Raw genomic sequence first — 14,476 nt, 5'->3', positions numbered from 1 at the left:
TGTTAGTGATAAGTTTTGGTTATATTTATGGCACAGATAAATTTATTTCTTTGCACCACTTTCCAGTGTTGTCCATTTTTGCCTGCTACCTGGGAAGTGGCCTTGTCACAGAGTGAATGGTGAGAAATTACTTAACCTCAAGCAATGGGGGTTTGGGTGCAAGGAATGGCTTGGTCATTGTAGGGATGCTTTATGGTGTTGTTGGAGGCAGGGGGGAGCTTAGTACAATATGGCATGTGCATTGGAGAAATTTAAGTAAAGCTGGCCTTATGAGGCCATCCCTGCTGGTGCCAACTCCACATCAGGTTCTTCCTCATCTTCCCCGTTCCTCCTCCGCTGAAGAGGCTGTGCGCTCTGTGCCTTGCTCTTCCTGCAGCTCCAAGCCTCGCTGCTGCGCTATGTTGTGCAGCGCGCAGAAAATGACGATGATTCTGGAGACCCTGGCTAGTGAGTACTGAAGGGCTCCACTAGATCTGTCAAGGCACTTGAATCGCATCTTCAGCATGCCTATTGCTTGCTCTATGACACATCTGGTGGACATGTGGCTGTCATTGTAACTCTCCTCAGCCTCAGTACTTGGCCGCCTCAAGGGTGTCATCAGCCACGTCTTCAGTGGATTGCACGTGTCTCCACGCAGCCAGCCGGTAAGTCTGTTTGGAGATGTGAAAAACTGAGGGAGGGTGGACTGGCGCAGCATGAACGAGTCATATGACAGCTGCCAGGGAATCTGGTGCACACATGCATGATGATCTATTTATAGTTGCAGACGACCTGCACATTGTGAACTGCAAGAGCTTCCACTCCCTCAAACACTCCTGGGTGATGTGGGGGTGCCTTGACGGCCACATGTCTGCAGTCAATGACGACCTGCACCTGTGGGAAGTCAGCCAGAGCTGAAAAGCCAAGCGCCCGCTCAGTAACACCGGCTTCATCAGTGGCAAAGTTGACACCATTGGCTGACCTGTCAAACATGGCATCGGTCACCTGGGTGATGCATCTATGGCCGGTCGACTGCAAGGTCCTGCAAATGTCTGCTGCAGATGCTTGGAAAAAGCCTGAGGCGAAGAAGTTGAGGGTGGTGGTGACTTTGACTGGCAAGGCGTGTCCACCAGGACCTCTGGGCAGCAGGTCTTGTTCCAGCAAGCTACAAATGCCTGCAACGACCTGGCTCGATAACCTGAGCCTCCTTTGGCACTGCTGCTCAGTCAAGTCCAAGAAGCTCATCCTCTGCCTGTATACCCTGTGTTGGGGGTATTGCCTCTGGCGCTGTGCACCCCTGTACTGACCTCCTCTCTCCTGTGGAGCATCAGGTTGTTGAGAAGGCTGTTGTTGTGGTTGCTGCTGCTGTTGTTGTTGGTGGGGCTCATCTTGGTCCGAATCTGAGGTCTAGATTGAGACCGCATAAGCGGCACCCATGCTGATGTAATAGATGGCAGGTGAAGTAGAGATCAGAGGCCCAATCCCTCAGTGTTGTGATAGTGACGAGCAATGTAGTGAGAGTGCATTAGAGGTTACAAAAATGACCTGCAAACTGCTGAAAGCTAAATCTCTGCACAAAATGGAGTCAGCAAGAGCCTGTCATTAGCCAAGTAATCAGGTGTAATGTGGCAGTATTTGTGTTTTTCCCGACTCTCAGTTAATGCACTCGCACAATGGCCACTAAGCTTCTGCTTCCCCTTTACAAGGTGCATGAATCCCGTGCCACAGAAGTTAAAGCCAAAAGCTGCTGTTAAAAACCCTCTTACAGGTCTCTCAACAAGCATAAGTACTTGAATGAGGTCGCCCGCCTCTCCTGAGTGGGTCCGTGGCGCACCTCGAAACGTGCCCGAGTTAAATGCGGAAGACGGCGGGTTCCCGACATGCTGTCAATTTCCATGAATTTAACTGCCGACCGGCCTCCAAACCCGCACGCGCGGCACCGGGAAAATTTAGGCCTATGATCTAACATTTTATCCACTCCTTTTGGAATGATATATTATTTTTATCCACTCATTTAGTCCATTACTAACTTCCAGAAATTTTACTTCAAGACAATATCTGCATCTCAGTGGCCAGCACTTTTTGACAGCTGTGTAACAGGCCATAGAACATGCCAGCTGCACCCTTTCTCTCGTTCTGGTTGAGAGATGAAACCCACTACCACGCAACAGAACATCTTTGCCCTCAGCAGCCCAGAAACACATCTCTCCTTTGCATCAACCACTCCCTCTGCAACAGCTCAAAGACCAAACTACCCACCCCACCTTGTACCATGATCCAGTTATACAACATTACATGGATTTTAATTCCACTCCATAACTAAAAGTCTATTGGTAAAGTGCACAGCAGCACAATGCCACAGAATGAAGGGACTTAAATTCATGCCCCTAACACCACAGTGAATTCCTGAACAAAACCACATTATCAAGAGAATTGCTGAGTGGATGCCGGAAACCTCCCCAGAGAACAGGAACAACAGATATTTTGATGTAGATAGGAGAGCGAGGGATGAAAGTTAGAGGTCAAGCTGATAATTACAAAGTAGCTCAGGAAGAGACCTGGAAGTAGTTATCTATGTGCTTTCAATTTCAGAAAATATTCTGTGCGATGGAGAGGAGGTGCTATTAACACCGTAGACCGTTTTAAGCACTATCATAATTGTTTTACCATTTGCCCTCCCTGAAGGGACAACATTTCTTTAAATTCAAACCACTTAAGCAGAATTAATCTCTCACCTTGCTTGATTGCTTGCTGGTGGCAGACGAGGGCCTTACATTTTCGTAACTCTGTGAGCCTGAAGTATTGTCATTCTCCTCATCTTCATCTTCTTCAAAGTTCATGCTTCCAGAGATTCCTGTATTTATAAGAATATTTATCCCCATATTTAAAGGTTTCATTTTTTTTTAAATAATGACTCACGCACTGAAAAGAAATTAACAGATGATATGAAGACTTAATGTGTTGTCAGGTTCAGGGTCAAATACGGCTTTTGTCCAAAGGCAACTCGATTGTTTGGTAGGGCTGTCCAAAATGGCAAACACGGTGAATAAATAGAGCTGCTCTGAAAGAGTGTACAATCTACTTCTCTTAATTTAAAAATACTTAATGTATTATGCGATAATTCAAATTTTTTAAGCACTAAATTCCTATTTTGCTGTTTTATGTTCATTCTCTTAAATTATTGGATAATTTAATTCTTTTGGTACCTTATTCCTTCTTGCCATTATTTTCTCTTCAGTGGTGTTCATTACAACTCTTCCTTAAACAATTGGAGGCCGTGGCACTTTGGCATGTCAACCTTTCTGTAACTACTGCCGATCCTTCTCGGTAATCAGCTGGCAAGAGGTACAATTCACTAGGGCAAACTGATATAGGGTTTTATCCTTTCTCATCCCATCCCAAAGGACAGAATTTCTCACCTTTAAAGATTTAGACCAATAACCACAGAACCTTATTTGAAGAGGCCTGGAATGCAGCAAACACTGGGACAAGAAACCACCTATAAACAAGGTGGGGGTGGGGGGTGTATATAAAGTAGAAAATAAACTGCAGCTTCTCCAAGAGTACACAATGTAATTATAAATGTTTGTAAGGAAGAAACAGAAAGGGACTGGGCCCAGCCCCCCCAACTCAATCTAGGTTAATTATCTTCTATCACTTACTATTGCCATCTGTGAGAAAGGAATCCAGTACCTTTATCCAGCACGCTTTGGGGAAAATAGGTCAAGTTGGACAGCAAAGACTCATGGGGGTGTTGACGACTAAAACGTACCAGCACAATACAGTAGTTGGAAAGTTGCAAAAACAGCAACTTAAAGGGAAAAAGGGAGGTTTAGTGTGTGATCTGCTTCAATGTCTGCTCAGCAAGTTAAACATCTTGTGAAGACCTTGGGATTGTAAGCATCCTGGTGGGCGAGATCTTCAAACCTCCAGACCGAGTATAAAGAATTAGGACAAACATCTCTCTAGCATAGAATGGTACTGCAGATGGCCGCAAAGGGGGTGGATAATTGCACAAGACATGCAGAAAAACCCAATACAAGGAAAGCCGAGCCCCTAGTTAAGTCGAGCTCTCGGCGGGGGATTTGTGACACTGGTGCCATTGATCGGAGGAAGATTGATCACCTTTGTGTCCTGGGCACAGATATTGAGGTTGTACTGTTTATGCCTGTGTATGTTACATTTATGTTTTAGTGTATTACTTTTAATTGGTAGTAACATTTATGTTTAAGTAGGTTAATAAAACTTCCTCTATCGAGTCCAGTGACAGAACTCTTCATTTAATCGTTACCGAGTGGGCAAGCAAGATTAAACCACCCTACACCATCATATCTGGTGCATACACAAGAAAGGAAACTCTAATTTGCTATGCTAACATGCTTACACTGCAAATCTGTCTTCCCGATTGTAGTCAGTTCAACCTTCATAGACAATAAATAAATAAAACATTCAACAAAGAAGAAAAGCATGGATTGCTGTCCCTGAAGCAGCACGCAATTTCAAACGAGACACTGCTGCATACAAGGCCTTAAATGGCTAAAGGGAGCGAGGTGAGGCGGAGCCCGGTATAAAAACCGGCGCGAGCACCGAGGCCCGACCAGTTCGGACCAGGGAGCGAGGTGAGGCTTACCAACTCAGCAGCGGGGAGAGAGGTAAAAAGTAATCAGAGTGTGACGTCACCAGGGAGCAGGTAAGTGATTGGTTGGTGAGTATTTCTCTTTTTTAAACTTTAACTCTGCGGTTTATAGTTGCTAAGGTCTTTCTGGTATAGCGGGGACTGTTGGTAAACCATACAAGCACCTTAGAGTTTATCTTTAATTGGTGATAGTGAATTAATATAAATTAATTAAAGGGTAAGTCATGCCAAGAGAGCCCAGCCCCGTGTTATGCTTCTCTTGCTCTATGTGGGAATTCAGGGACACTGCCGGTGTCAGTGATGACCACGTGTGCCAGAAATGCATCCAGCTGCAGCTACTAGCAGACTGCATTGCGGCGCTGGAGCTGCGGATGGATGGGCTTTGGAGCATTCACGATGCTGAGAGGGTCGTGGATAACACGTTTGGTGAGGTGGTCACACCGCAGGTAAGGGCTGCACAGGCAGAAGGGAAATGGGTGACCATCAGGCAGAGCAGTAGAGGCAGGCAGGTAGTGCAGGGGACCCCTGTGGCCATCCCCCTCTCAAACAGGTATACCGATTTGGATACTGTTCAGGGGGATGACTTACCAGAGGAAGGCAGCAGCAGCCAACTTCCCAGCACCAGGGGTGCTTCTGCTGCTCAGGAAGGGAGGAAAAAGAGTGCGAGAGCAATAGTGGTAGGGGATTCTATCGTAAGGGGAACAGATAGGCGTTTCTGTGGCCGTAGACGTGACTCCAGGATGGTTTGTTGCCTCCCTGGTGCCAGGGTCAAGGATGTCACTGAACGGCTGCAGGGCATTTTGAAGGGGGAGGGTGAACAGTCAGAGGTCGTGGTTCACATTGGGACCAATGACATGGGTAGGAAGAGGGATGAGGTCCTGCAGCAAGAATTTAGGGAGCTAGGTAGCAGATTAAAGAGCAGGACCTCAAAGGTTGTAATCTCTGGATTACTCCCGGTGCCACGTGCTAGTGAGTATAGGAATAGGAGGATAGAGCAGATGAATGCGTGGCTAAAGAGTTGGTGCAGGAGGGAGGGCTTTAGTTTCCTGGATCACTGGGCCTGCTTCTGGGGAAGGTGGGACTTGTACAAGTCGGACGGGTTGCACCTGAACCAGAGCGGGACAAATATCCTTGCGGGGAGGTTTGCTAGCACTGTTCGGGGGGGTTTAAACTAAAATGGCAGGGGGTTGGGAACCTGAGCAGGGAGACAGAGGAAAGGGAAACAGGGATAAAAGCAAAAGATAGGAAGGAGAAAAACAAAAGTGGCAGTCAGAGAAATCAACGGTTTAAATCAAACGTGGCCACAGTAAATAATAATTCTAATAGGTCTAAGAGCGTTAAAAAAACAAGCCTGAAGGCTTTGTGTCTTAATGAGGAGCATTTGTAATAAGGTGGACGAATTGGCTGCGCAAATAGAGGTAAACGAATATGATTTGGTTGGTGATGCGCTATCAATTCTAATAAAAGGCTGAGCAGAGTTCAGAACGACAGGCTTTAACAGATCAGGACTATGCCTCTAGTGGACGACCGAATGCCAGAGAGCTGCCATGCGGCCGTCCTTATACCAGGTAGCCAAGGGCGGAGTCAGCTGAGGCATAGTCAGGCATAACAGTGAAACAAGAGTGAACGACAACAACAACAATAGTGAACACAGTGAACGACAGTGGTTTACCACATTCACCCCTCGTTTAAAATTAAGTCCGGCGGGGTGAAGTGTATCAAAAATTCGAGTAGGCGAGTCTGTCGGGCGGCCTCGTTTGCCGTCGAGATCTTCGTGGCGACGGTTGCGATGGTACAGCTTCCAACGACGCGTCTTGAACGGGGTCGAGCACCGGCGTATCGTCCCCTTTGGTGTTGGGTGGGCGAGTGGACTCCGGCTGGTCCTGGGGTCGCGGCATGTCGTCTACTGGGGTGGAATGGACAGGGGTGAGAATTGGGTCTACTGAATTTTGGGCCGTGTCGAAGGGGGTCGTGGTGGAGGGCAATGGTGACAGGTCAGTGGACCCCGAGGGTGCCGGATCTCTAATGGAGACTGTATCCTCCCGCCCGTCCGAGTATGCCACGTAGGCGTACTGGGGGTTGGCATGGAGGAGGTGAACCTTCTCTACTAGGGGAGCCGTTTTGTGGGACCTTACATGCTTCCTCAGCAGGACGGGCCCTGGGGACGTCAGCCAGTGTGGTAGTGAGGTACCGGATGTGGACCTCCGGGGAAAAACGAACATTCGCTCATGGGGGGTGGCGTTGGTGGCAGTACACAGCAGTGACCGGATGGAGTGGAGCGCATCAGGTAGGACATCCTGCCAACGGGAGGTCGGAAGGCCCCTAGATTTTAAGGCTAGGAGGGCCGCCTTCCAGACCGTCGCGTTCTCTCTTTCAACCTGTCCGTTCCCCCGGGGGTTGTAGCTGGTGGTCCGGCTTGAGGCAATACCTCTCATGAGCAGGTACTGACGGAGTTCGTCGCTCATGAAGGACGAGCCCCGGTCGCTATGAATATAGCTGGGAAAACCGAACAGAGCAGAGAGGTTGTGCAGGCATTTAATGACCGTAGCGGTGGTCATGTCTGGGCAGGGGATGGCGAAAGGGAAACGGGAGTACTCATCAACTATGTTGAGGAAGTACACATTACGGTCAGAGGGGGGGGAGGGGCCCTTTAAAGTCGACACTCGGGTGCTCAAAAGGGCGGGTGGCCTTGATCAGGTTTGCTCTGTCAGGCATATAGAAGCGCGGCTTGCACTCTGCACAGACTGGGCAGCTCCTGGTCATGGTCCTGACCTCCTCGATGGAGTAAGGCAGGTTGCGGCCCTTAATGAAATGGAAGAACCTGGTGACCCCCGGGTGGCAGAGGTCGTTGTGGAGGCCCCGTAGTCTATCGATCTGCGCGGTGGCGCATGTGCCTCGCGATAGAGCATCTGAGGGTTCGTTGAGTTTCCCGGGCCGGTACAAGGTGTCGTAATTGTAGGTGGAAAGTTCAATTCTCCACCTCAAAATCTTGTCATTTTTGATTTTGCCCCTCTGCTTGTTGTTGAACATGAAAGCGACTGAACGTTGGTCAGTAAGCAGGGTAAATCGTTTTCCAGCCAGGTAGTGCCGCCAGTGGCGCACCGCCTCCACAATGGCCTGGGCCTCTTTTTCCACAGAGGAGTGTCTGAGTTCGGAGCCCTGGAGGGTTCGTGAAAAAAAAGCCACGGGTCTTCCTGCCTGGTTAAGGGTAGCGGCCAGGGCAAAGTCGGATGCATCGCTCTCCACCTGGAAGGGGATGGACTCGTCTACCAAGTGCATGGTGGCCTTGGCAATGTCATCTTTTATACGGTGAAAGGCTGAGCGGGCCTCCGCCGTCAGGGGGAAGGAAGTGGACTTGATAAGTGGACGGGCTTTGTCCGCATAATGAGGGACCCACTGGGCTTAATAGGAAAAGAAGCCCAGGCACCTTTTGAGGGCCTTGAGACAGTGGGGCAGGGGAAGTTCCATCAATGGGCGCATCCGGTCAGGGTCAGGACCGATGACTCCGTGTTCCACCACGCAACCAAGGATAGCGAGGCGGGCTGTGCGGAATATGCACTTTTCCTTGTTGTACGTGAGGTTTAGGAGTTGGGCCGTGCGAAGGAACTTATCAAGATTGGCGTCATGGTCCTGCAGGTCATGGCCGCAGATGGTCACGTTGTCCAGGTAGGGAAACGTGGCCTGTAACGCATTCTCGTCGACCATCCGGTCCATCTCCCTCTGGAAGACGGAGACACCGTTGGTGACGCCGAAAGGAACCCTGAGGAAGTGAAAAAGACGGCCGTTTGCCTCGAAAGCTGTGTACTGGCGGTCCTCAGGGCGGATAGGGATTTGGTGGTATGCTGCCTTGAGGTCAATGGTCGAGAAAACGCGATATTGCGCTATCTTATTAACCATGTCGGCTATGCGGGGGAGAGGGTATGCGTCCAACTGGGTGTACTTGTTGATAGTCTGGCTGTAGTCGATGACCAGGCGCTGCTTGTTGCCGGTCTTAACGACTACCACCTGAGCTCGCCAGGGGCTGGTACTATCCTCAATAATCCCCTCTTTCAGGAGCCGCGTCACCTCAGATCTTATGAAGGATCTGTCCCCGGTGCTGTATCGCCTGCTCTTTGTGGCGATAGGCTTGCAGTCGCGGGTGAGGTTAGCGAACAGGGGGGGGGGGTGATTTTGAGGGTGGAGAGACTACAGGTGGGGCGCGGCAGGCAATTTAAAAACTGCTGGTTGCAGACAGTGAGCGGGGGAAGAGGTCCACCGTATGTCAAGGTGACACTCTTAAAGTGACAATGAAAGTCCAACCCCAGCAGAATGGCAGCGCAGAGATGTGGCAGGACGAATAGCTTTACATTTTTATAAACGGAGTCCTTCACCGAGAGGGTCACTACGCAGTAGCCGCCGACGTCTGCTGAGTGAGATTTTGAGGCCATGGAGATCCGATGGCGCGTTGGCCGGACCGAGAGGGAATAATGCCGTACCGTATCAGGGTGTATGAAGCTCTCCGTGCTCCCGGAATCAAAAAGGCAAGTTGTGGCGCGGCCATTTACCTGGATGTCCATCGTGGACCTGGCTAGCTGATGGGGTCTGGATTCATCCAGCGTAATGGAGGCCGCTGTGGAGTCGGGAGCGTCGCTGTAGAACCCCGGTGAGGCGGTGGGTGAGTCGGGGGCCCGTTGGCAAAATGGCGGAGCCCATGACGATCCCGATCCCCACGAGGCTGGAGGAAGGCAAGATGGCCGCTCCCACGAATCGCACGCGGCGCTGCTGGAGGTAGGGGTCTTCTGACTTCTGCAGACGCCAGCGTAGTGTCCCTTCTTACCGCAAGCAGAGCAGACCGCGTTTTTCGCCGGGCAGCGCGCCCTGGGGTGTTTGGTTTGGCCACAGAAATAACATTTCTGGCTCGGGCGGGACATCGCTGCAGCAGTTGGGGCCGGGGCCCGGGGCGGCGCCGTGTCCCAAGATGGCGGCGGCTGCGACATCCACGAGGCGGCCGCGCGGTCCGGGGAGTAGGCCTCCATGTTCCGATGGGCTACGTCCAACAAAAGGGTGAGTGAAATCGCCTTCTTCAGGTCGAGCTCGCTACTTTCCAGCAGTCGCTGCCGTGTGTGAGTGGACCTGAGGCCCGCAACGAGGGCGTCCCGGATGAGCTCCTCCGTATGTTCCGTGGCTGATACTTGCTTGCATTCGCAGGCTCGGCCGAGTTCCTTCAGCGCCCGTATGTATGCTTCTGTGGGTTCCCCGGGCTGTTGTTTGCGAGACCCCAGGAGATGCCTTGCGTAAACATAGTTGACCGGGCGTGCATATTGCTCCTTCAAAATGTCGATAGCCCCCTGGTAGCTCGTAGTGTCCCGGATAAGGGCAAAAGCTCGGTGGTTTACTTTAGAATTTAGCACCCTGAGCTTGGCGGCGTCGGTCTCGCCGGATGCAGCCAGAAAGGACTCAAAACAGTTCAGCCAGTGCGAGAACTTAGCAGTCGAGTCCGGTTCTTGTGGGTCGAGTTACAGGCACTTGATCTTAAGTATCTGCAGCATCGTTATTATTTATTTTTTTTGTCAGTAGTTAATAAAATTGATGCGCTATCAATTCTAATAAAAGGCTGAGCAGAGTTCAGAACGACAGGCTTTAACAGATCAGGACTATGCCTCTAGTGGACGACCGAATGCCAGAGAGCTGCCATGCGGCCGTCCTTATACCAGGTAGCCAAGGGCGGAGTCAGCTGAGGCATAGTCAGGCATAACAGTGAAACAAGAGTGAACGACAACAACAACAATAGTGAACACAGTGAACGACAGTGGTTTACCACATTCACCCCTCGTTTAAAATTAAGTCCGGCGGGGTGAAGTGTATCAAAAATTCGAGTAGGCGAGTCTGTCGGGCGGCCTCGTTTGCCGTCGAGATCTTCGTGGCGACGGTTGCGATGGTACAGCTTCCAACGACGCGTCTTGAACGGGGTCGAGCACCGGCGTATCGTCCCCTTTGGTGTTGGGTGGGCGAGTGGACTCCGGCTGGTCCTGGGGTCGCGGCATGTCGTCTACTGGGGTGGAATGGACAGGGGTGAGAATTGGGTCTACTGAATTTTGGGCCGTGTCGAAGGGGGTCGTGGTGGAGGGCAATGGTGACAGGTCAGTGGACCCCGAGGGTGCCGGATCTCTAATGGAGACTGTATCCTCCCGCCCGTCCGAGTATGCCACGTAGGCGTACTGGGGGTTGGCATGGAGGAGGTGAACCTTCTCTACTAGGGGAGCCGTTTTGTGGGACCTTACATGCTTCCTCAGCAGGACGGGCCCTGGGGACGTCAGCCAGTGTGGTAGTGAGGTACCGGATGTGGACCTCCGGGGAAAAACGAACATTCGCTCATGGGGGGTGGCGTTGGTGGCAGTACACAGCAGTGACCGGATGGAGTGGAGCGCATCAGGTAGGACATCCTGCCAACGGGAGGTCGGAAGGCCCCTAGATTTTAAGGCTAGGAGGGCCGCCTTCCAGACCGTCGCGTTCTCTCTTTCAACCTGTCCGTTCCCCCGGGGGTTGTAGCTGGTGGTCCGGCTTGAGGCAATACCTCTCATGAGCAGGTACTGACGGAGTTCGTCGCTCATGAAGGACGAGCCCCGGTCGCTATGAATATAGCTGGGAAAACCGAACAGAGCAGAGAGGTTGTGCAGGCATTTAATGACCGTAGCGGTGGTCATGTCTGGGCAGGGGATGGCGAAAGGGAAACGGGAGTACTCATCAACTATGTTGAGGAAGTACACATTACGGTCAGAGGGGGGGGAGGGGCCCTTTAAAGTCGACACTCGGGTGCTCAAAAGGGCGGGTGGCCTTGATCAGGTTTGCTCTGTCAGGCATATAGAAGCGCGGCTTGCACTCTGCACAGACTGGGCAGCTCCTGGTCATGGTCCTGACCTCCTCGATGGAGTAAGGCAGGTTGCGGCCCTTAATGAAATGGAAGAACCTGGTGACCCCCGGGTGGCAGAGGTCGTTGTGGAGGCCCCGTAGTCTATCGATCTGCGCGGTGGCGCATGTGCCTCGCGATAGAGCATCTGAGGGTTCGTTGAGTTTCCCGGGCCGGTACAAGGTGTCGTAATTGTAGGTGGAAAGTTCAATTCTCCACCTCAAAATCTTGTCATTTTTGATTTTGCCCCTCTGCTTGTTGTTGAACATGAAAGCGACTGAACGTTGGTCAGTAAGCAGGGTAAATCGTTTTCCAGCCAGGTAGTGCCGCCAGTGGCGCACCGCCTCCACAATGGCCTGGGCCTCTTTTTCCACAGAGGAGTGTCTGAGTTCGGAGCCCTGGAGGGTTCGTGAAAAAAAAGCCACGGGTCTTCCTGCCTGGTTAAGGGTAGCGGCCAGGGCAAAGTCGGATGCATCGCTCTCCACCTGGAAGGGGATGGACTCGTCTACCAAGTGCATGGTGGCCTTGGCAATGTCATCTTTTATACGGTGAAAGGCTGAGCGGGCCTCCGCCGTCAGGGGGAAGGAAGTGGACTTGATAAGTGGACGGGCTTTGTCCGCATAATGAGGGACCCACTGGGCTTAATAGGAAAAGAAGCCCAGGCACCTTTTGAGGGCCTTGAGACAGTGGGGCAGGGGAAGTTCCATCAATGGGCGCATCCGGTCAGGGTCAGGACCGATGACTCCGTGTTCCACCACGCAACCAAGGATAGCGAGGCGGGCTGTGCGGAATATGCACTTTTCCTTGTTGTACGTGAGGTTTAGGAGTTGGGCCGTGCGAAGGAACTTATCAAGATTGGCGTCATGGTCCTGCAGGTCATGGCCGCAGATGGTCACGTTGTCCAGGTAGGGAAACGTGGCCTGTAACGCATTCTCGTCGACCATCCGGTCCATCTCCCTCTGGAAGACGGAGACACCGTTGGTGACGCCGAAAGGAACCCTGAGGAAGTGAAAAAGACGGCCGTTTGCCTCGAAAGCTGTGTACTGGCGGTCCTCAGGGCGGATAGGGATTTGGTGGTATGCTGCCTTGAGGTCAATGGTCGAGAAAACGCGATATTGCGCTATCTTATTAACCATGTCGGCTATGCGGGGGAGAGGGTATGCGTCCAACTGGGTGTACTTGTTGATAGTCTGGCTGTAGTCGATGACCAGGCGCTGCTTGTTGCCGGTCTTAACGACTACCACCTGAGCTCGCCAGGGGCTGGTACTATCCTCAATAATCCCCTCTTTCAGGAGCCGCGTCACCTCAGATCTTATGAAGGATCTGTCCCCGGTGCTGTATCGCCTGCTCTTTGTGGCGATAGGCTTGCAGTCGCGGGTGAGGTTAGCGAACAGGGGGGGGGGGTGATTTTGAGGGTGGAGAGACTACAGGTGGGGCGCGGCAGGCAATTTAAAAACTGCTGGTTGCAGACAGTGAGCGGGGGAAGAGGTCCACCGTATGTCAAGGTGACACTCTTAAAGTGACAATGAAAGTCCAACCCCAGCAGAATGGCAGCGCAGAGATGTGGCAGGACGAATAGCTTTACATTTTTATAAACGGAGTCCTTCACCGAGAGGGTCACTACGCAGTAGCCGCCGACGTCTGCTGAGTGAGATTTTGAGGCCATGGAGATCCGATGGCGCGTTGGCCGGACCGAGAGGGAATAATGCCGTACCGTATCAGGGTGTATGAAGCTCTCCGTGCTCCCGGAATCAAAAAGGCAAGTTGTGGCGCGGCCATTTACCTGGATGTCCATCGTGGACCTGGCTAGCTGATGGGGTCTGGATTCATCCAGCGTAATGGAGGCCGCTGTGGAGTCGGGAGCGTCGCTGTAGAACCCCGGTGAGGCGGTGGGTGAGTCGGGGGCCCGTTGGCAAAATGGCGGAGCCCATGACGATCCCGATCCCCACGAGGCTGGAGGAAGGCAAGATGGCCGCTCCCACGAATCGCACGCGGCGCTGCTGGAGGTAGGGGTCTTCTGACTTCTGCAGACGCCAGCGTAGTGTCCCTTCTTACCGCAAGCAGAGCAGACCGCGTTTTTCGCCGGGCAGCGCGCCCTGGGGTGTTTGGTTTGGCCACAGAAATAACATTTCTGGCTCGGGCGGGACATCGCTGCAGCAGTTGGGGCCGGGGCCCGGGGCGGCGCCGTGTCCCAAGATGGCGGCGGCTGCGACATCCACGAGGCGGCCGCGCGGTCCGGGGAGTAGGCCTCCATGTTCCGATGGGCTACGTCCAACAAAAGGGTGAGTGAAATCGCCTTCTTCAGGTCGAGCTCGCTACTTTCCAGCAGTCGCTGCCGTGTGTGAGTGGACCTGAGGCCCGCAACGAGGGCGTCCCGGATGAGCTCCTCCGTATGTTCCGTGGCTGATACTTGCTTGCATTCGCAGGCTCGGCCGAGTTCCTTCAGCGCCCGTATGTATGCTTCTGTGGGTTCCCCGGGCTGTTGTTTGCGAGACCCCAGGAGATGCCTTGCGTAAACATAGTTGACCGGGCGTGCATATTGCTCCTTCAAAATGTCGATAGCCCCCTGGTAGCTCGTAGTGTCCCGGATAAGGGCAAAAGCTCGGTGGTTTACTTTAGAATTTAGCACCCTGAGCTTGGCGGCGTCGGTCTCGCCGGATGCAGCCAGAAAGGACTCAAAACAGTTCAGCCAGTGCGAGAACTTAGCAGTCGAGTCCGGTTCTTGTGGGTCGAGTTACAGGCACTTGATCTTAAGTATCTGCAGCATCGTTATTATTTATTTTTTTTGTCAGTAGTTAATAAAATTGATGCGCTATCAATTCTAATAAAAGGCTGAGCAGAGTTCAGAACGACAGGCTTTTATTAACTACTGAATTGCACTTCAAACAGATCAGGACTATGCCTCTAGTGGACGACCGAATGCCAGAGAGCTGCCATGCGGCCGTCCTTATACCAGGTAGCCAAGGGCGGAGTCA

General features: G+C 52.2%; 1 protein-coding gene across 10 annotated transcripts in view; it reads right to left on the bottom strand.

Moving 5' to 3' along the window:
• Window positions 1-14,476, bottom strand: part of LOC147106155 (tubby-related protein 3-like) — a 204,447-nt gene that overhangs the window by 83,908 nt on the left and 106,063 nt on the right. For all 10 annotated transcript variants that reach the window (XM_086009004.1, XM_086009002.1, XM_086008999.1 and 7 more), the window contains one exon: window positions 2,715-2,833. In XM_086009004.1, coding sequence (XP_085865130.1) covers window positions 2,715-2,833 — 119 coding nt within the window. The remainder of the gene's footprint in view (window positions 1-2,714; window positions 2,834-14,476) is intronic.

This window comes from Somniosus microcephalus, chromosome 16 (assembly GCF_052327205.1).
Source record: "Somniosus microcephalus isolate GS21.2 chromosome 16, FLI_Smic_1.0, whole genome shotgun sequence".
NCBI classification, from domain to species: domain Eukaryota; kingdom Metazoa; phylum Chordata; class Chondrichthyes; order Squaliformes; family Somniosidae; genus Somniosus; species Somniosus microcephalus.
This window is presented reverse-complemented; position numbering and strand designations above follow the sequence as displayed.